The 20,760-nt window shown below is 37.4% G+C and overlaps 1 protein-coding gene across 4 annotated transcripts in view; it reads left to right on the top strand.

Moving 5' to 3' along the window:
- The window catches only part of SCAF4 (SR-related CTD associated factor 4), a 60,429-nt gene that overhangs the window by 15,132 nt on the left and 24,537 nt on the right, over positions 1 to 20,760 (top strand). For 2 of the 4 annotated variants that reach the window (XM_043892605.1, XM_043892607.1), the window contains exons 2-9: positions 6,130 to 6,213; positions 7,087 to 7,131; positions 8,334 to 8,495; positions 9,591 to 9,726; positions 10,052 to 10,191; positions 10,787 to 10,963; positions 16,420 to 16,604; positions 16,969 to 17,077. In XM_043892605.1, the coding sequence (XP_043748540.1) occupies positions 6,130 to 6,213; positions 7,087 to 7,131; positions 8,334 to 8,495; positions 9,591 to 9,726; positions 10,052 to 10,191; positions 10,787 to 10,963; positions 16,420 to 16,604; positions 16,969 to 17,077 (1,038 nt within the window). The remainder of the gene's footprint in view (positions 1 to 6,129; positions 6,214 to 7,086; positions 7,132 to 8,333; positions 8,496 to 9,590; positions 9,727 to 10,051; positions 10,192 to 10,786; positions 10,964 to 16,419; positions 16,605 to 16,968; positions 17,078 to 20,760) is intronic. The other 2 variants (XM_043892606.1, XM_043892608.1) reach the window with 2 other exon arrangements.

Consider the following 20,760-nt stretch of genomic DNA (forward strand, 5'->3'; position numbering starts at 1 on the left):
TACCTTACTTGGCAAAAGAGACTTTGCAGATGTGATTAAGGGTTTGAGTTCATTGTCCCGCGTTATCTGGATGAACCCAGTGTAACCCCAAGGGTCCTTAAATGAGAGAGACATGAAAGTCAGAGAAAGTGATGTACAGTGAAAGCAGAGGCTAAGGAGGGACAGAAGATGCTATGCTGCCAGCTTTGAAGATGGAAGAGCCAAAGGAATTTAGGCACCCTTTGGCTAGAAAAGGAAAGAAAGAGATTTTGACCTAGGGTGCCCAGAAGGAAGGCAGCCCTACCAACACCTTGATTTCAGACTACTGAGGCTGTGAATTCCAAAAGTGTTGTTTTAAGCTACTGAGTTTGTGGTAATGTGTTCCTGCAGAAAGAGGAAACATACAAAAGACAACCCACTAGATTCCTCAGGAATATATCCAGGCCCTCTTTATTTTGTTTTATCATACTTTAAAAGGAATTAGCCATGGAGAAGGAAATGGCAACCCACTCCAGTATTCTTGCCTGGAAAAGTCCATGGACAGAGGAGCCTGGCGGGCTGCAGCCCATGGGGTTACATGACTGAGCATGTGTGCACGAGGGTGGAGGGAGATGGGTTGGTGGCAACAAAGTGGTAGAACTAAAAAAAAAAAGAATAAGCCAGTATAGTCAGATCTAGAAATCATATCATTTGGCTAGTAGTTGAAGCAGATAAGAAAACATGCTTAGTTATGTTTATTTTCTCAAATGAGAAAGATCACTATTGTTCTGTGCTCTAGAGGCAGAACTAGAGCAGGAAAGGGAGGGAAGGTTATCATCAGAAGGGAGATTTGGGGTCAGTGCAAAGACAACAGCTGCAACCGTTGGAGCTGATTGGTTATGAGTTAGTAAGCCTGTGAACTGACATGGGACCTGCCAGATACATTGTGAAAGCAGTTCTGAATTTAGTGTGAATACTAGGTTAGGTACTAAGGTGCTATGCAGCTGTAAAACTCTTTGATACTGCTCTGTTTTCAGTATGGAGAAAATTTCTCCAAATGCAGCACTTGAATAGTAGATGTAACAAGTTTTTATGCTAAGCCATAATAAAAAACTGGGCTTCCCTGGTGCCTCACATGGTAAAGAACCCGCCTGCGAATGCAGGAGACCTGGGTTCAGTCCCTGGGTCAGGAAGATCCCCTGAAAGGAATGGATACCCACTCCAGTGTTCCTGCCTGAAGAAGTCCATGGACAGAGAAGCCTGGCCGGCTACAGTTCATGGGTCACAAAGAGTTGAACACAACTGAGCCACTAACACCTTCAGTTTAATGGCAAAAACTTAAACTTGAGATCTATGTTAAGATTCCCAGGGCATTATGTACTTCTTTTTACTGAGCCATTTATGTGTCAGATCTAGACCAAGAGATTTATATACATTATCTCATTTAATCCTAACAGTTTTATGAAGTGAATATTATTAATCATCTTTTTCATATGTCATTGAAATTCAGAAAAGTTTAAACTTGTCAAAGTTTATACTGTCAATAAATAGCAGAGTATCATGTTATTTTGACTAACCCTCAAACCTTATGAATTCTACAGGTGTCATGGGCCAAATTTGAAATTGTTCTTTATTGATATTAGGGATCATTGTGAGTGTTTTTTTTTTTTTTTTTCCAGAATTTTTAGAATACTTTGTATATCAGGCACCCAGCAGAACAGTGTTCATGTTTAGGTTTTCTAATAGTCATTCAACTAATGACAACAAAAAAACAAACTTGTGTCTGTTGCTGGCAAGTATGTTTTTCTTACTAATGCTTTCTAAGGAGGTTTTGTACCTTTGGGGGCCTACTGCTGCTATTAACCTGTGTAAGAGAATTGCATCATTTTCTGTGGCCGCTCTGACACTTTTTTTTTGTTTGTTTTCTGACAGATCACATTAATTCTGAATGCAGATGTGTAGTAGCAAAGAGAATGCTGCAGCTAGTGATGTTTATTGAGCACTTGCCCAGTTGCAGATGATAATACTAGTCATTCAGTTCAGTCGCTCAGTCTTGTCTGACTCTTTGCAACCCCATGGACTGTAGTACGCCAGGCTTCCCTCTCCATCACCAACTCCCGGAGCTTGCTCAAACTCATGTCCATTGAGTCAGTGATGCCATCCAGCCATCTCATCCTCTGTCATCCCCTTCTCCTTCTGCCTTCAATCTTTCCCAGCATTAGGGTCTTTTCAAATGAGTCAGTTCTTCGCATCAGGTGGCCAAAGTTTTGGAGTTTCAGCTTCAGCGTCAGTCCTTCCAGTAACACTCAGGACTGATTTCCTTTAGGATGGACTGGTTGGATCTCTTTGCAGTTCAAGGGACTCTCAAGAGTCTTCTCCAACACCACAGTTCAAAAGCATCAATTCTGAGGCACTCAACTTGCTTTGTAGTCCAACTCTCACATCCATACCTGACTACTGGAAAAACCATAGCCTTGACTAGACGGACCTTTGTTGGCAATGTAATATCTCTGCTTTTTAATATGCTATCTAGGTTGGTCATAAATTTTCTTCTAAGGAGCAAGTGTCTTTTAATTTCATTGCTGCAGTCACCATCTGCAGTGATTTTGGAGTCCAAGAAAAGAGAGTCTGTTACTGTTTCCATTATTTCTCCATCTATTTGTCATGAATTGATGGGCCCAGATGCCATAATCTTAGGTTTTTCAGTGTTAAGTTGTAAGCCAGCTTTTTTACTCTTCCACTTTCACTTTTGGCCTTCCCTTGTGGCTCAGCAGGTAAAGAATCTGCCTACAATGTGGGAGACCTGGGTTTGATCCCTGGGTTGAGAAGATTCCCTGGAGGAAGGAAAGGCTACCCACTCCAGTATTCTGGCCTGGAGAATTTCACGGACAGAGGAGCCTGGCAGGCTACAGTCCATGAGGTCACCAAGAGTCGGATATGACTGAGCAACTTTCACTTTCATCAAGAGTTAGGGTCCTCTAGGGTCCTCTTCGCTTTCTGCCATAAGGGTGGTGTCATCTGTATATCTGAGATTATTGATATTTCTCCCGGCAATCTTGATTCCAGTTTGTGCTTTATCCAGCCTGGCATTTCACATGATGTAATACTAGTCAAGCCATATGAAAAAAAACTATAGCATTAAAGGTTTAATTTCTGGCATTTGTCCTGGTGTTGCTTTGTGTTGCCCCCTTTTCTGTGCCACACTGAAATATTTGGTATACTGTAATTAGTTGTATCTTTGTTCCCTTCTTACTCATCTTCATGGTTTTGATTCTGTAACCTCTCAATTTCTAGCAGGACCTGTGCTTTTTCAAGATCCATATTCCAGTCTGCTGAAATCTCTGCCTGGATTTTCAGTAGGCATCCCAAGTTAGATTCAGTATGTCTCATCGTTACCCCTGAACCAATACTATATATATATATAGAGAGAGAGAGATTAGCACAGATGCCTACTTGATACTCTGCCTGCATTCTCCATCATAGTTAATGGTCTTTGTGTGTATTTACAGCAAGCAGCATTGTATAAGGAGAAGACTATATGGTTTTTCCAGTAGTCAGGTATGGATTTGAGAGTTGGACTATAAAGAAAGCTGAGTGCCTAAGAATTGATGCTTTTGAACTGTGGTGTTGGAGAAGACTCTTGAGAGTCCCTTGAACTGCAAGGAGATCCAACCAGTCCATCCTAAAGGAGACCGGTCCTGAGTATTCATTGGAAGGACTGATGTTGAAGCTGAAACTCCAATACTTTGGCCACCTGATGTGAAGAACTGACTCACTGGAAAAAACCCTAATGCTGAGAAAGATGGAAGGCAGGAGGAGAAGGGGATGACAGAGAATGAGATGGATGGATGGCATCACTGACTGAATGGACATGAGTTTGAGCAAGCTCCAGGAGTTGGTGATGGACAGGGAAGCCTGGTATGCTGTAGTCATGGGGTTGCAGAGTTGGACACAATTCAGTGACTGAACTGAACCGACGCTCTTAAGGATTGTGAGCCTTACAATCAACAAATTCTAGTCCAGACACATTCTCTGGGAATCATTTGAAAGCAGATGTAATCCCTTTGGGTATCAGCTCAAAACAGCTTTGACAATCTATGTTGATCATTAATATGATTAAATAAGATGATGCACTTAGTGTTGATTTCTTCCTCTTTCCTTGAGTTGTGCCTTCTTTAGTGGAATAAATACCCTTCCTCTGTCTGTCTCTTAAATGGTAGCACTTGAATGCTCTCTTACTGGTTTATTGCCTGATTGATAGTTATACTGCTGTATGGTATAGTCTGTACTTTAATTTTTTAAGATAAATGACTTAAAAATAAACTGTAGAGTATTTCATCAGAAGATAACACTAATCTGTCTTGTCTCCTCAGTTGGCTGGGATTTTTTGTGGGGTTTTTTTTTTTTTTTAATATGGGGAGTTCCTTACTGTAGAAATAATCAAGAATGTGGGACATTAAATGAGTATTTGTGCTGGCTTAGGCTTCAGAGAAATATGATTCGCTAAGCTTTTAATGGCCAGAAAAGTAGTTCTTGCTGTTGCTTATTCTTAAGATCATGTATAAACTTTTTTGTATCCTGTTTCTCTGCTTTAAGATCCAGAAAAGGAAATAGAACTGTAGTAATAAATAACTGTCTTAATAACTTTAATAACTTAGAAATGGGCAGAATATGCCCTTTTATAAAATGTGTGCTGCATATATTTTTCAGTTTGTATTGGAGTTGAAATACTTTAAATCGTTTCTTAGTTTCTCATTGGTTTATATAGTTTTAAAGGTTACTGTCTCTAGTTGTTTTTCAATTAGTGAGCATTTATTTTCACAGAGAATTTTTATTGTTTTGGAAATAAAAAATCATGACCTTATTTAATTAGATAATGCCTTTTTAAAAAAATGAGTCTCTGTGTTAGTATCTTTGTTTTTCCCATTCTCTGTATTTTAGTATTTGTTGTTCTTGTTCAGTCCTAAGTCATGTCCAACTCTTTGTGACCCCATGAGCTGCAGCATGCCAGGCTTCCCTGTCCTTCACTATCTCCTGGGGTTTACGCAAATTCATCTTAGCATCATTTATCAAAAAATTCTACTTTTCTCTGCTTAAACAGAGTACGTTTTTGGTTCTTATTTGATCATATCTTGCATTGCATACTTTTTTAAAAAATTAATGTTACCACTATCTATAGTCCCATTGTGTCTGTAGTTTTGAAAAGCTGCAAAAATTCTGTTGCCAGAGTATTTTGTTGACAGGTAGGGCTATTTATTCTAAAAAAGGAGACTTTTGTTCTTCAGGGTAGCTTCTTAGTAGGTGTCTGGTAAAGATGGTCTATGTCTTAGGGGTTCCATATTTGAAATTCCAGCATTAGTTGGAGAGAAATGGAAATATGATTCATGTAAGATTGATAATGCTTAGAAAGCCCTGAAATTTATTTCAAAAAGTATTTTTAGAAGATATATATGCCTATGGTTAAAACAAAAACAAGATTTTAAGAAACTAGATATAAGCTTCTTCTTAATGTCAGAATTTTATCTTTATGACTCTTATGGGCTCTCATTATATCTTGGTTGGGCTTAAACTTTAGGGAAAAGGAGTGTGCCTGTGTGGTTTCATCTCCTGGGATTCCCTGATTGTTGGATTTACTTTGGTGAAATTTGTTAAATATGGTGTCATTTTTATTCCTGACTAATCAAGAAATTGTGAATTCAAGTTTTATAATGGCATGTTAAATTTCTTACCTGATGTAATACATCTGTATCTCCAAATGAACATAAGAATTATTTGAAGTCCTCCAAAGTCTCAGTGAGGTTTGATTTTGAAATATTAAATATTGAGTCACAGTATTGCCATTTTCAGTATGGGAACACGGTGTGTTTCCATTCAAATCAATTTTGAATTCTTCAGTAGGGTTTTATAAATTTTCTGTTACAGATTTTGACAGTTTTTTTACCTTTTCCTCCTTTTTTGCTGATTTTAGCATAATCTTTTCCCATTCTGTTTTCAAAGTGGTGATGCTAGTATGTAAGAAAGCTCTTGGTTTTTCTTTACCAGACAAATTATTAAACCTAGTTTCAGAAATTTTATTATTCTTTTAGTTACAAATATATTTGTCGAAATGAAGGGTAAACCTCTAATTTTACTTCCAATTAAAACTTTTTTCCTTTTTTTTTTTTTTTAAAGCTCTTTTCACTTATGGATATGAAACCTCCCATCTCTCGAGCCAAGATGATTCTCATCACGAAAGCTGCTATTAAAGCTATAAAGGTAAAAGTAAAAGAAATATATTAATTTGGACAGTGTTTTTAAAATGTTGAAAATGTTATTGTTAAATTTGAGGTTTCATATTGTGAAGTAGTTCAGGCCTAATCAAAGAGCACTAACCAGGTTTTGCTGAAAGTACATAATAATAACTGTATGATGCATCTACATTGTAACATATTTCAAAACCTGTTTTGTTGTATTTCCTCTTTATATTCTTTTAACTTTATTGAGGTATAGTTGACAGATTTAGTAGTATGTAATAGAGCATGATTTGATGCACATGTACGTTGTGAAATGATTACCTTATACTAATTGACACATCCATCACCTCACATAATTACCTGGTTTATGTGTGGTGCTAAAAAAAAGTTGAACTCATTGAAGTAAGGAACAGGATGACAGAGGTTTTTGTTGTTGTTTGCTTTATTCCATTTAATTCTTACCATAATAGATCAGTGGCATATTAGCTTTATTTTTATTTAAAAACTTCATGAAATTGAGTATCTTACCCAAGATCACACTTTAAAGAAGTGAGTCTCTTTAAAAACTGCATTATTTAGTTCCAATTCCATTGTTCTCTCTCCCATAAAGTCGCTTGATAAACTGTTCTATGAAGATTTATTGATTAAACATCTAAGAAAAGAACCTTTTGGTGGATTTTTGTAGTTTCTGTTTTAGTTAATAGTTTCTTTCTGATTTGTTAAGAATTTTTTGAGTTGTTGAGTATGGATTATTTACCAGGGTTCTTTCAGTTATTACCTTGAGAATTATTCAAATTGTACAAATTTTGAGGTTTTAGGTATTTTCTAATTATAGGAAATGTATTAACAGAAAAGTGTGTCAGCTGGATAATGATATTCTTTTCATTCTCTTCAGCTTTATAAGCATGTGGTTCAAATAGTAGAAAAGTTCATCAAAAAGGTAACTATCCATTTTATTATTACCTCATTTTAGTTATGATCAGTATTTGTAATTTACTTTGTGAGTTGTAATTTGAATAATTGCTTCTAAAGTCACTCTACAGAAAAGTTGTCACTAGAAGTCTTGGTTTTTTGTGTCATAACAAAACAAAAATGTATAGCAGTACTGTTGATTGAGTACTTACTGTGAGTCAGGATTTGAAATAGTTTTTGTCTGCTTGAGCCTTCTCTCCCCATTGCCTTGACTACTCTGTTGACATTTAACTCATCTTGGAGTACTTCAAATGAAATCACTCTGGTGTTTTCAACTTGCCTTTCTCCCATCATAATTAAGCCACTTTTCACTTCTACAGTTACATGTTGTTTTGTAACATATGTAACATTAGCACATGTCTGTGTCAGTAAAGGGCTGAGAAAGGAGACTTAGACATCTTTGTCTTCTCCCCCAACCTAGAGCTGTTCCTTTGTTTTTTTTTCTTAACTTTTTTGGCCATGCCACGTGGCTTGTGGAATCTTAGTTCCCCAACCAGGAATCAAACCGTGCCCCTTGCATTGGAAATATGGAGTCTGTTTTCCTTAGTATAAATTTCTAGAAATAGAGTTGTTGGATCAAATAAGGCTTTGTGTTTATTGCTAACTTATTTTTCATAAAGGTTGTGCCACCAGAAATGTATGCAGGTGTCTGTCCATTTTATCTTGTCAATTTGTAAGGCCAAGAATGACTTCGCCTTCTGGGTTTTGTTTCTCTGATACTGTACTTTAATAGAATCGAAGTTAATATTTTGGTTAAAACTGGCTTTTTGATAATTTTAAAAGTTAAAAGTTATTTTTTTGAGCAGGATGAATGAGAGTAGATTTTTCCATAATCAGTAGATCTGTATGGACGTGGCTTAAGAATTGATAAAGTGATGCTGATTATAGGAAGTTGGAGGAGGGGAGGAGAGAAGGATCAGAAAAAAGTAAAATATTGGGAGTCTGAAACATCAAGAGAATGGTAGTTCTCTACAGACCTGTGGGAAGCTTGACAGGCTAGCCAGTAAGAGAATTAAACATTTAAGTAGTTATTTAATTACTTAAATCAATAACTTAAGTAGTTATTTCTATAGAAATAACCTTGGATGTATAGTTTCATAAGAGTGAGATTAGTGGGTGTCAAATTGTGGTTTGCTTTTCTTGTATTGACTTTACATTTAATCTTTGTAGTGTAAACCAGAATACAAGGTTCCAGGATTATATGTAATTGACTCAATTGTGCGACAGTCTCGTCATCAGTTTGGAACTGATAAAGATGTTTTTGGGCCAAGATTCTCTAAAAACATAACTGCCACATTCCAATATCTGTATCTTTGTCCATCTGAAGATAAGGTATAGTTTATAATTTTTAAATTAAACTTGTATTCTTACTCTGTTCTTATATGTATATTAGGTATTTGAAAGGTAATCACATAGTGATCTCTGTGAACTTGAAACAAAACCCAGATTTTTTCTGTAGTAGTCATATCTATTTTCTTGTGAAGTCCTTTAGAAATGTTGTACTGTTGAAATACAAAAGGAACATCATCTTGCTTTAAAGAAAACGTTACTAGAAAAATGTCTTGTGACTGAATGGTAAAGAAATTCTGCAGTAGAGGAGGACAGTGCTTATCTCAAGTTGTTGTTTATTCCAGAAGGAATGGACCAATCATTGACTTTTCCCATCATATAGAGATGTTGAAGTATAAATGATATTCATTAGCAATTAGACTACTGTATTTAATTCCTCACATTTATAGCTGGTTTTACTCTGTACTATAAAAAGATAGAAAAATATAGACGAAAAACTAGACTCTAATAGATAGGAGAAATACACTGGTAAACTCAGAATAACGAAGACTAGAGCCTGTATAATAAATGACATATAAATTTGCATGTTATGGATTCTCTATATTCTTGGAGGAATGCTCTTGTGGGAAAGATGTACAAGAGAAAAGATCATTCCTTGAGTAGGAGATAAGAGTTGCAACCATGAATAACACAGTTTCTCTGGATCTCCTTCAAATTTGGTAGCCCACAAAACAACTTACCTAGCAATTAGAGGCCAGTTAATTGTGTTATATATTTTAACTATTAAAATCATCCTGGAAAGTTCTTCATTTTACTTTTCTTAGATAACTGCATTTTTGGTTTCTTTGTAATCGTAAATATGAAAATTTCAAGTAATTCTAATGCATTTCTTTTGATTCTCTCGGTTAATTTTTTGTTTTTTTCCTCTCCCTGTTTCTTACCCTGGATTACACTACTGAAGGAAGGCCAGTTAGAGTAGTTTAATGAGGCTGTAATTCTGATGATAGATTGTTTTCTATTTACGAAACAGATATAGCATGGAAATGTTAGCCTGTGGTGTTTTGTTCTCTCTTTTCATAAGAAGTATAATTATTTATGCTAATACTTACTGTATATTCATGTTTTTTCACATAACAGAGTAAAATAGTTCGTGTATTGAACCTTTGGCAAAAAAATGGAGTATTCAAAATTGAAATTATTCAGCCTCTTTTGGACATGGCAGCAGGAACCAGTAATGCTGCTCCAGTAACAGAAAATGTTACTAATAATGAAGGTAAGGTCAGGTGTGTCTGTGGGCTTAGAGAATTGTATCATTTTTTGTGCATGAAATGTTTGAAATATGTTTATAGTGATGGAATTTTTCTGTAAGAAGGAAACTTGAGTTTACATCTTGGAAGATAAAGTTTTCTTCCCATCATTATTTCTAATAAAAGTATTCAGTGCTTGTTGCAGTATAGGCTGTAATACCATAATCTATACTTTTTACTGTATGTTAAACTGAATGGAGTCTTGTTTTAGTAAAGAAGCTTAATGGAGTTTAAAGGAAATATGTATGAGTTAAAAGTTTTCTGAGGCCTTAATGATCTTTTCTTTTTTAGGTTCACCTCCACCTCCAGTTAAAGTTGCTTCTGAACCCCCACAAGCCACTGCGAACTCTGTACCAACTGTACCACAGTTGCCCAGCTCTGATGCTTTTGCTGCTGTGGCCCAACTGTTTCAGACAACTCAAGGTCAACAGGTAAACTGTCTATCCAAAGATTAAATAGTTTGAAGTTAGGTACTATTGTCAGTTCTTACTTTACATTCCTGGTTAGCGAGCACATTGTGAGGAGGGAATATTTCTACTGGAAAAGCCTTTGCGAGGAAGGTAAATTCACAAGGATAATAGGGGAAATGTGGGAAAGGTGAGCGCGGGAGCAGCACACTGAGGAATGATGTGCCCTTTGGAGAGAACTGCGGAGCTCTAAGGGTGGTGGAGTTGCTCACAGTGCTAGTTACAAAATTATGTGGATTAATGGAGATGGTTTTTTTACACTTTTTCAGAAAACATATATACATTGTTCACAATTCAGTGTATTTTCTCTTCTCTCTGACCATCACTGTCCACCATTGAAGTCATCAGCATATACTTTTAACCTTAAGTGACACACATTATATCCCTGATACATTCATTCACGATAAATTTAACCATTACTAAAAGGTTGGTTCCTTTTTCCAAGTTCCTCCGTGCCTATGCTATTTTGATTCACCATTAAGATTTTTTTTAGTGAATTAACTTTTGATTCTATGATTATCCTTTGTTGTGTGGTTTATCAGTTTTCCCATTCTTTAAGCTTCAGCAGATCCTTCAGACTTTTCAACAGCCTCCAAAACCACAGTCTCCCGCCATTGACAATGCTGTGATGGCTCAGGTTCAGGCTATCACAGCTCAGTTAAAGACAGCTCCTACACAACCACCTGAACAAAAAGCTGCTTTCCCCCCACCTGAACAAAAAACTGCATTTGACAAGGTATGCTTCTCTCACATAACCCATCCCATTGTTTCTGTCACTCTGTAGAGGTTAACCCTTTTCTGACTTAACTGGATTGTTCATTTAGTTATTTGAGGGATTTTCCCCCTCGACATCAAAACATTGATTCTTATTCTTGGTTATAAATGTAATATATACTCATTGCAAAATTTTCAATATAAGAGAAAAGTAAATAGTATAAAGGAAACAGAACATTCACCATTAACCCCCTTACTCAAGGATAACTACTGTAACATTCTGCTGTATATCTTTTCAGAATTGATTTCCTGTGGATATGGTCTTTTCTTTTTTGGTCATTATGTATCTGTGTGTTTGTGTGTATGTGTGTGTATATACATATATAAAAATAGGTATTTTTAATCTATATACATAAATATTTATACACATTGTTTCTAATTGGCTTATTTTTCATCTTAATCCTCACATCTCTGGGTTGTTGTTAAGGTTAATAGATGTAAATCTACACATGTACTGAGTGCTCATTAGGATTATTCTATTACATTGACACATCGGCTTAACCATTTCCCCTGTTGAAAGACATTTAAGTTACTTTGTTTTCCGTTGTTGAAAACATTAGTTACCTTATCTATGATATGAGAGTTTGGGTTGCTTTAGTGTCTTCAGACTTCTCTTTTGGGCCTTAGTTATGTTCAAGGAGCTCCTACTAACGGTATATAGATGTGTTGAAGATGCACAGTTCAGAGCTTCCTGTTGAAACATTAGCCTAAACAACTCCACTCTTACCTGTTTGTGTCTTATCTATATATGACTATATAAAATTTAATTTCATTTTACTAGTTACAGTATAAAAAAAACACGGAAGTTTGATAATTCTAGAAAGAACTATCTTTTAATCATCTCTAAAATATGTTTCTTTCTAGCATTCTGAGATACAGTAACTGTTGCTAGTAGTTAATATTAAGAATCCATATGCAAATTACTGCTTGCTGTTCTATCTATATGATTTATGAGTGACTACTGATTAAAAGAAGGTTGAAAAAAAAAGAAGGTTGGATTAAAATTTTTGAGTACAAAATAAGTACACACTTTTAGGGGGAAAAAATGAAGATAATATAGAAAGTTCTGAAGTGAAAAAGGAAATCAGTCCCACTGATAGGTGTATGGTTTTTCAGACCTGTTTCCTCTGTATATGTGAACATAAATTGTTAAGTGCTGTGGTTTTGTTTTTTAGTCTTCTGTTCTGTGTTGTGATTAGGAAAATTCTCCCCACTTGTATTAAAATTTTCTATTTCTTCTAGTAGTTTATATTTTTTTTTTTTATGTTTGTCTCAATGTATCAAGAACTTACATTAGCATATAGTTCAAGATAGTTAAACCTTTATATTTTTGGAAATAGCCACTTCTCCCTCACAATTTTTGTCATACATTTTTTTCTATGTCTGTCTCTAGATACCATTTTGTCCCACTAATATCTGTGTTTATTTAGGCATCATAGCAGTTTAAACACTTGCAACTTACAGTTCATTTCTAGATGTGTTTTCTGCCTTTATTCTTTTCAAACATTCTTTGCCTATTCTTGGGCATGTGAATTGGTCTGGGGTATGTCCCAGAGAAACAGAACCAGTTACAGGCACAGACACACAAAGGGGGATTGGTTCATGTAATTGTCAAGCATAGGTTAGAGTGTCAGGCTGGAAATCCAGGTTAAAGTTAATGCTGCAGTATTGAGTCTAAATTCTGCAAGGCAAAATTTTTCCTGTTGCTGTCTTGAGAATGCCGTCTTTGGGAAACCCTGCTATAAGGCCTTTGACTGACTGGTTGAGGCACACCCATGTTTTGGAAGATGTTTCTTTATTCACAGCCCACTAATTTAAATGTTAGTCACTTTTCTTTCTCTTTGCTGCTCCATGCAGCTTAAAGGATCTTAGCTCCCCAACCAGGGATTGAACCCCAGGCTCATGGCGGTGAAAGTGCAGAGTACTAATCACTGGATCACCAGGGAATTCCCTTTAATCACATTTTTAAAATACTGTCAAAACCTCATCTAGGTTAATATTTGACCAAACAACTGGACATCATAACCTAGCCACATTGGCACGTATACAGTTAACCATCACAGCATGCTTTTCCAGATGAGCTGAGTGTTAGCATATATTTTTATGAATTTATAAGTTAATTTAAGAAGTACTGATAATTTCTTATATAGAATCTCAATTTACTAGGTTTCTGATTTTTTTTATATTTGTTTCATTCATTCTTAGATAATTTACTCATTTTTCATGTTTAGTGTTTCATAACACTTTCATGAAAGTCCAACTCTTTGTAATCCTATGGACTGTAGCCCACTAGCCGCCTCTGTCCATGGGATTCTCCAGGCAAGAATACTGGAGTTGGGTTGCCATTTCCTCCTCCAGGGTATCTTCCCAACCCAGGGATCAAACTGGTGGCCCCTGCATTCCAGGCAGATTATTTACTGCTGCCACCCAGAAAGCCCAGTTGATGCTGTCGAGGGAAACTATTGAATTTTTATGTTATCTTGTAAATTATCTTGGTTTTTCTAGTTGGTTCTCAGATTTTGTAGGCTGCTAAATTTGACTTTTCCCCTTCAACATCTAGACCTTTCTTTTTTTCACTGTCTGATGGCTAGGACTTCAGGAAAAAAGAATGTTGACTAGTAGCAGTGCCAGCAGTGGGTTCACGTTTTGTCCGTTTGAGCTGCAGCTGACTCTCTAGTGCTTTATCTTCAGTGGGTTGACCCATGTGTGTTAGTCACATTAAGTTTAGAAAAAGGAGTTTTGTGCTTTGCTTTTGACTGAAAAGGTCTATTTTAAGCTAGTCAAACAGCTGACTAGGAACAGCTTGTCTGTTTCAGCTGCTTCATAGATCTTCAATTTCCTTAAAAGCAACAGAAATATCTTTTTAGATAGTAGGGCTCAGTTAAATTTTTTAATTGCTTCAGATGTTTTCCCAAAGCAATAGGTATGAATCGTAAAACTTTTAAGGAACATGTCTATATGTGATAAACTGCAGAGAGTTCTTTTTGTTTGTTTTTGTAGATAGTTTAAACCTAAGTTTTTTTGTTTTGTTTTTTAAATTTTATTTCTTTTTGGCTGTGCTGAGTCTTCGTTACTGTGCAGGCTTTTTCTAGTTGGAGCAAGTGGTGGCTACTCTCCAGTCTCCTCAGGTTGGCTTTTCTTGCTGTGGAGTACGGGCTCTAGGACATGCAGGCTGCAGTAGCTGCAGCTCTGGGGCTCTCGAGCACAGGCTTCTTAGTTGTGGCACACAGGCTTAGCTGCTCCACGGCATGTGGAATCTTCCCAGACCAGGCATCAAACCTGTGTCTCTTGCACTGGCAGGCAGTCTCCACCCCGAGCCATCGGGGACGCCCTGGACCTGAGCTTTAGTTTTGGCTCCTGTCATTGACTCTACTGATGTGACTTATTTAATTATTCACTATATACCTCTGTCAAAGAGTGATGGTAGTACCTTTTTTTTTTTCCCACTGCCTTGAGGGTTAAGTTAACCTCCTGTGCATAAAGCAGCAAGGTGCCTGGGCCATGTTGGATTTCTCTATTATAATCAGAACTTTTAATCATGTGGCCCAGAATTATGAAGAAAGAAGCAATTTAGAAATCTGTTGTCCAGTAAAGTAGAACCAGAATTTCCGGGCAGAACTGTCACAGAACAACACAAATTTAGGAGTTTGAGATTGGAAATCCATGAACGGGAAGGTCATACCCTGAGAGAAAAGACTGCCTTATTGAATGCCAGGGACTGAGGTTAGAAAAAGACCATTGTCCACATCTAGACTCTACTATATATAACTGTACAGTCTAGGTTATGTTTCTTAATTCAGTTCAGTTCAGTTGCTCAGTCGTGTCCGACTCTTTGTGACCCCATGGACTGCAGCGCGCCAGGCCTCCCTGTCTATCACGAACTCCTGGAGTTTACCCAAACCCATGTCCATCAAGTCGATGATGCCATCCAACAATCTCATCCTCTGTCGTCCCCTTCTCCTCCTGCCCTCAGTCTTTCCCATCATCAGGGTCTTTTCCAGTGAGTCAGCTCTTCACATCAGGTGGCCAAAGTCTTGGAGTTTCAGCTTCAACATTAGTCCTTCCAATGAACACCCAGGACTGATCTCCTTTAGGATGGGCTAGTTGGATCTCCTTGTAGTCCAAGGGACTCTCAAGAGTCTTCTCCAACACCACAGTTCAAAAGCATCAATTCTTCGGCACTCAGCTTTCTTTATCATCTAACTCTCAGATCCATACATGACCACTGGAAAAACCATAGCCTTGACTAGACGGACCTTTGTTGGCAAAGTATTGTCTCTGCTTTTTAATATGCTGTCTAGGTTGATCATAACTTTCCTTCCAAGGAGTAAGCGTCTTTTAATTTCATAGCTGCAATCACCTCTGCAGTGATTTTGGAGTGCAGAAAAATAAAGTCAGCCACTGTTTCCACTATTTCCCCATCTATCTGCCATGAAGTGATGGGACAGGATGCCATGATGTTAGTTTTCTGAATGTTGAGCTTTAAGCCAACTGTTTCACTCTCCACTTTCACTTTCATCAAGAGGCTCTTTAGTAGTTCTTCACTTTGTGCCATAAGGGTGGTGTGATCTGCATATCTGAGGTTATTGATATCAAGAAATTAATGTTTCTTAATTACCTGACCTTAGTATCCTTGTCTATAAGAAGAGGAAACTGTATCTACATTGCATGCATCACATTGCATGTGATGAAGTGTTATGTATAATCTACCAAAACACAGTAGTGGTTGTGTAACATTGTAAGGAAAAACCCAAACAAGCTTTTGGCTTAGCCCAATACTTTGATTCCTTATTCTGAATAAATGTAATCATATTTCAAATAATGGCTCTTCTAGACATGTGATCCTGTGGAGTACACTGATTGGTTTTTGTTTTCTGTTTTTGTTTTAATGGAAGTTTCTGGTAAAAGGTGAGCTGTGAAGTTTTAAGAAAGAAGCAAGGGCACAGGTAGATTTTGCAGCCTTTTCTGTGCCGTTCTCTTTCTTTCATATTCTTGAGTGAGCAGAATTTATAAGTGGATGTTTATAAGATTGGATAAGATGGTCTTTCTTTTTGTACATTTTACAAAGCCGACCAAAAATGTATATCCATTTTCATGTGCACAGTTTCTTGTCTAGGGAAATGTTTTTGTAAAATCTTTCTACTGCTAAATTAGTTATAATATAGAAAATAGAAAGGAAACACTGTGTTTAGAATTGGAAGAAAAACCATTTTTAAAAGGGTCTTCTTTTCAGAGTGGCATTTGTGTAAAAATTGTCTATGCGACAAAGTCCCTAAGAGGCATGTGGGAAGAGGAAATTGTACATCACAGCTTTTAGCAGAATTATAGATGATGGTGAATGTCTGTTTTTATGAAGTTTTTTTGTGCAGTGAATCACAGCCTGAATTTTAAAACAGAATATTGGCATACCTCTTGCAGAAGCTACTTGATAGATTTGATTATGATGATGAGCCAGAAGCTGTGGAAGAATCCAAGAAAGAAGATGCTGTTGCCCCCTCGGCCACCACAACACCTGCTCCTGCCGCTGTTGTGCCCACTACGCCTGCTGCTGCCGCCGCACCTTCTGTGGCCGCGCCCACTGCCTCTCCTCCACAGGCATCCTTGTACGTCTCTTTCTTTCGATTCCTCAGCAGATAGAACTTTGGTAGTCATTACAAGGCATAATGCAAGTAACACTTAACAGTCATTTTTCATATAGCGTCTTCTAAAATTCTTTTTAAAAGTGTGGTATTTGGGGCTTTCTTCTGAATGGGGAGGGGATCCTGTCCGATTTACAATAAAAAATGACTTTTATTTTGGAAATAATGCTGAGTTTTTAAATTAATATAGGCAAATAAGTAAATGATTCAGTAAAATGTTGATTGTTAACAACTCCTGAACAGCATTCTGTAAGTTTCTGTAGTGTAAATGTGGCCAAGAATGATGTGTTTTTGAATGGGTAAAAAGTGGACTGCTCATCTCTTTTAGTGGGTTTCCTGGAGATGGCATGCCACAACCAGCATATACCCAACATCAGAACATGGATCAGTTCCCGCCTCGAATGATGACAGTGCAGCAGGATCCAGTGCACCATCAGGTAGAGGCTTTTCTAATTACTGAAATGTGTTCATTAGCACATCTGGGTTGCACTTCCCAGAGTAGTAGTATTTAGCTGTGTGGGTGGCTAAATAGTCCTTAAGCTGGACTAAAAGCTGTCGAGCACATAACTGATTTGAGTTGCTTTTTTGCTTTAATTAAAACAAGGATGCTAAATATTCATGTTAATAATTGGTATTTTTATTTAAATAGAGTTGGTTCTATTTTAAGGAACTGACCTATTTAGTTATACAGCTTTTCCCCTTTTGAGAAGCCTTCCCCCCCCGCCCCCCCCTTTTATTTACTTATTTATTTTTGCAGTACACTGTGTTATGCAGGATCTTAGTTCCCCAGACATGGGTTGAACCTGTGCTGCCTGCATTGAGAGCACAGAGTCTTAACCACTGGACTGCCAGGGAAGTCTCTCTTTTTTCTTTATTAACGTTGTGTGACTTGTTGCTTTAGAGGGCTTTCACCTCTTCAGCATTCAGGAATATGGTTTGAAATCTGCAGTATAAGGAGGACATCATACTAGAGAATTTCAGGAAGTTAGACTAAGTTTGTTTGTTGGATTTATTTTAATAAATCCTCTAATGCAGAGTTTTCTAAACTTCACTGTACATCTCAATTGGAGGAACATACTAAAAAATATCCTAGACTTCTGGTGCTATAGTCAATCTTAGAGAATCTTTATTTATTTTATTTTTTTTTTCCCATTTATTTTTATTAGTTGGAGGCTAATTACTTTACAATATTGTAGTGGTTTTTGCCATACATTAACATCAGCCATGGATTTACATGTGTTCCCCATCCCGATTCCCCCTCCCGCCTCCCTCCCCATCTCATCCCTCTGGGTCTTCCCAGTGCACCAGCCCTGAGCACTTGTCTCATGCATCCAACCTGGGCTGATGATCTGTTTCACCGTTGATAGTATACTTGTTTCAATGCTGTTCTCTCTGAACATCCCACCCTCGCCTTCTCCACAGAGTCTAAAACTCTGTTCTGTACATCTGTGTCTCTTTTTCTGTTTTGCATATAGGGTTATTGTTACCATCTTTCTAAATTCCATATATATGCGTTTGTATACTGTATTGGTCTTTATCTTTCTGGCTTCACTCTGTATGATGGGCTCGAGTTTCATCCATCTCATTAGAACTGATTCAAATGAATTCTTTTTAATGGCTGAGTAATATTCCATGGTGTATATGTACCATAGCTTCCTTATCCATTCGTCTGCTGATGGGCATCTAGGTTGCTTCCATGTCCTGGCTATTATAAACAGTGCTGTGATGAACATTGGGGTGCACGTGTCTCTTTCAGATCTGGTTTCCTCGGTGTGTATGCCCAGGAGTGGGATTGCTGGGTCATATGGCAGTTCTATTTCCAGTTTTCTAAGGAATCTCCACACTGTTCTCCATAGTGGCTGTATTTGTTTGCATTCCCACCAACAGTGTAAGAGGGTTCCCTTTTCTCCACACCCTCTCCAGCATTTATTGCTTGTAGACTTTTGGATAGCAGCTATTTATTTTAATTAAGTGATGATTCTGTTGTACAGCCAGCCTTTGGAAAATGCTCCTTTATAGACTTATTTAGAAAGTGTTCTAAGAAACCTTTTAGAATATATTCATTTTCTTATCTGTATCATGTTCAATTCATTATATATAAAGGCATACCTTGTTTTTTTTTATTTTTCACAGATCTTACACTTTTTTTGTTTTTTTTCTAAACAAATTGAAGGTTTATGGCAACCATGGGTTGTCAAATGATTATTGGCATCTTTTTTAGCAAGATAGTATTTTTTAGTTAAAGCATATACATTGTTTTATTTGGATATATGGCACACTTACTGAACTGCAGTAAGTGTGAGCATAAGTTTTATATGCTTTGGAATACCAAAATATTCATGTGGCTCACTTTATTGCAGTATTTATTTCAGTGATCTGGAATCGAATCCATCATATCTTGAGATATGCCTGTATTTGGTCATATGAAATTGACACTGTGATTTAGTGACCTGATCAGTTCAGTTCAGTTGCTCAGTCGTGTCTGACTCTTTGTGACCCCATGGACTGCAGCACTCCAGGCCTCACTGTCCATCATCAAGTCCTGAAGTTTACCCATACTCATGTCCATTGAGTCAGTGATGCCATCCAATAATCTCATCCTTTGTCATCCCCTTTTTCTCCTGCCTTCAATCTTTCCCAGCATCAGGGTCTTTACAGATGAGTCAGCTCTTCGCATCAGATGGCCAAAGTATTGGAGTTTCAGCTTCAACATCAGTCCTTCCAGTGAACACTCAGTACTGATCTCCTTTAGGATGGGCTAGTTGGACTTCCTTGCAGATCAAGGGACTCTCGAGAGTCTTCTCCATCACCACAGTTAAAAAGCATCAATTCTTTGGCAGTTAGCTTTCTTCATAGTCCAACTCTCACATCCATACATGAACACTGGAAAAACCATAGCCTTGACTAGACGGACCTTCTTTTGTTGGCAAAGTAATGTCTCTGCTTTTTAATATGCTGTCTAGGTTGGTCATAACTTTCCTTCCAAGGAGTAAGCATCTTTTAATTTCATGGCTGCAGTCACCATCTGCAGTGATTTTGGAGCCCAAGAAAGTAAAGTCAGCCACTGTTTCCACTGTTTCCCCATCTATTTCCCATGAGGTGATGGGATGCCATGATCTTAGTTTTCTGAATGTTGAGCTTTAAGCCAACTTTTTCATTCTCCCCTTTCACTTTTATCAAGAGGCTCTTTAGTTCTTCTTCACTTTCTGCCATAAGGGTGGTATCTTCTGCATATCTGGGGTTATTGATATTTCTCCCAGCAATCTGGATTCTAGCTTGTGCTTCCTCCAGCCCAGCGTTTCTCATGATGTACTCTGCATATAAGTTAAATAAGTATGGTTACAATATACAGCCTTGACGTACTCCTTTTCCTATTTGGAACCAGTCTGTTGTTCCATGTCCAGTTCTAACTGTTGCTTCCTGACCTGCATACAGATTTCTCAGGAGGCAGATAAGGTGGTCTGGTATTCCCATCTCTTTCAGAATTTTCCACAGTTTATTGTGATCCACACAGTCTAAGGCTTTGGACTAATCAATAAAGCAGAAATAGATGTTTTTCTGGAACTCTCTTGCTTTTTCGATCCAGCAGATGTTGGCAATTTGATCTCTGGTTCCTCTGCCTTTTCTAAAAGCAGCTTGAACATCTGGAAGTTCACAGTTCACGTATTGCTAAAGCTTGGCTTGGAGAATTTTGAGCATTACTTTACTAGTGTGTGAAATGAGTGCAATTGTGCAGTAATTTGAACATTCTTTGGCATTACCTTTCTTTGGGATTGGAATGAAAACTGACCTTTTCCAGTCCTGTGGCCACTGCTGAGTTTTCCAAATTTGCTGGCATATTGAGTGCAGCACTTTCACATTATCATCTTTCAGGATTTGAAATAGCTCAACTGGAATTCTATTACCTCCACTAGCTTTGTTTGTGGTGATGCTTCTAAGGCCCACTTGACTTCACATTCTAGGATGTCTGGCTTTAGGTGAGTGATCACACTATCGTGATTATCTAGGTCGTGAAGATCTTTTTTGTACAGTTCTTCTGTGTATTCTTGCCACCTCCTCTTAATATTCTCTGCTTCTGTTAGGTTCATACCATTTCTGTCCTTTATTAAGCCCATCTTTG

The sequence above is a fragment of the Cervus elaphus genome, chromosome 31, assembly GCF_910594005.1.
Source record: "Cervus elaphus chromosome 31, mCerEla1.1, whole genome shotgun sequence".
Lineage (NCBI taxonomy): Eukaryota > Metazoa > Chordata > Mammalia > Artiodactyla > Cervidae > Cervus > Cervus elaphus.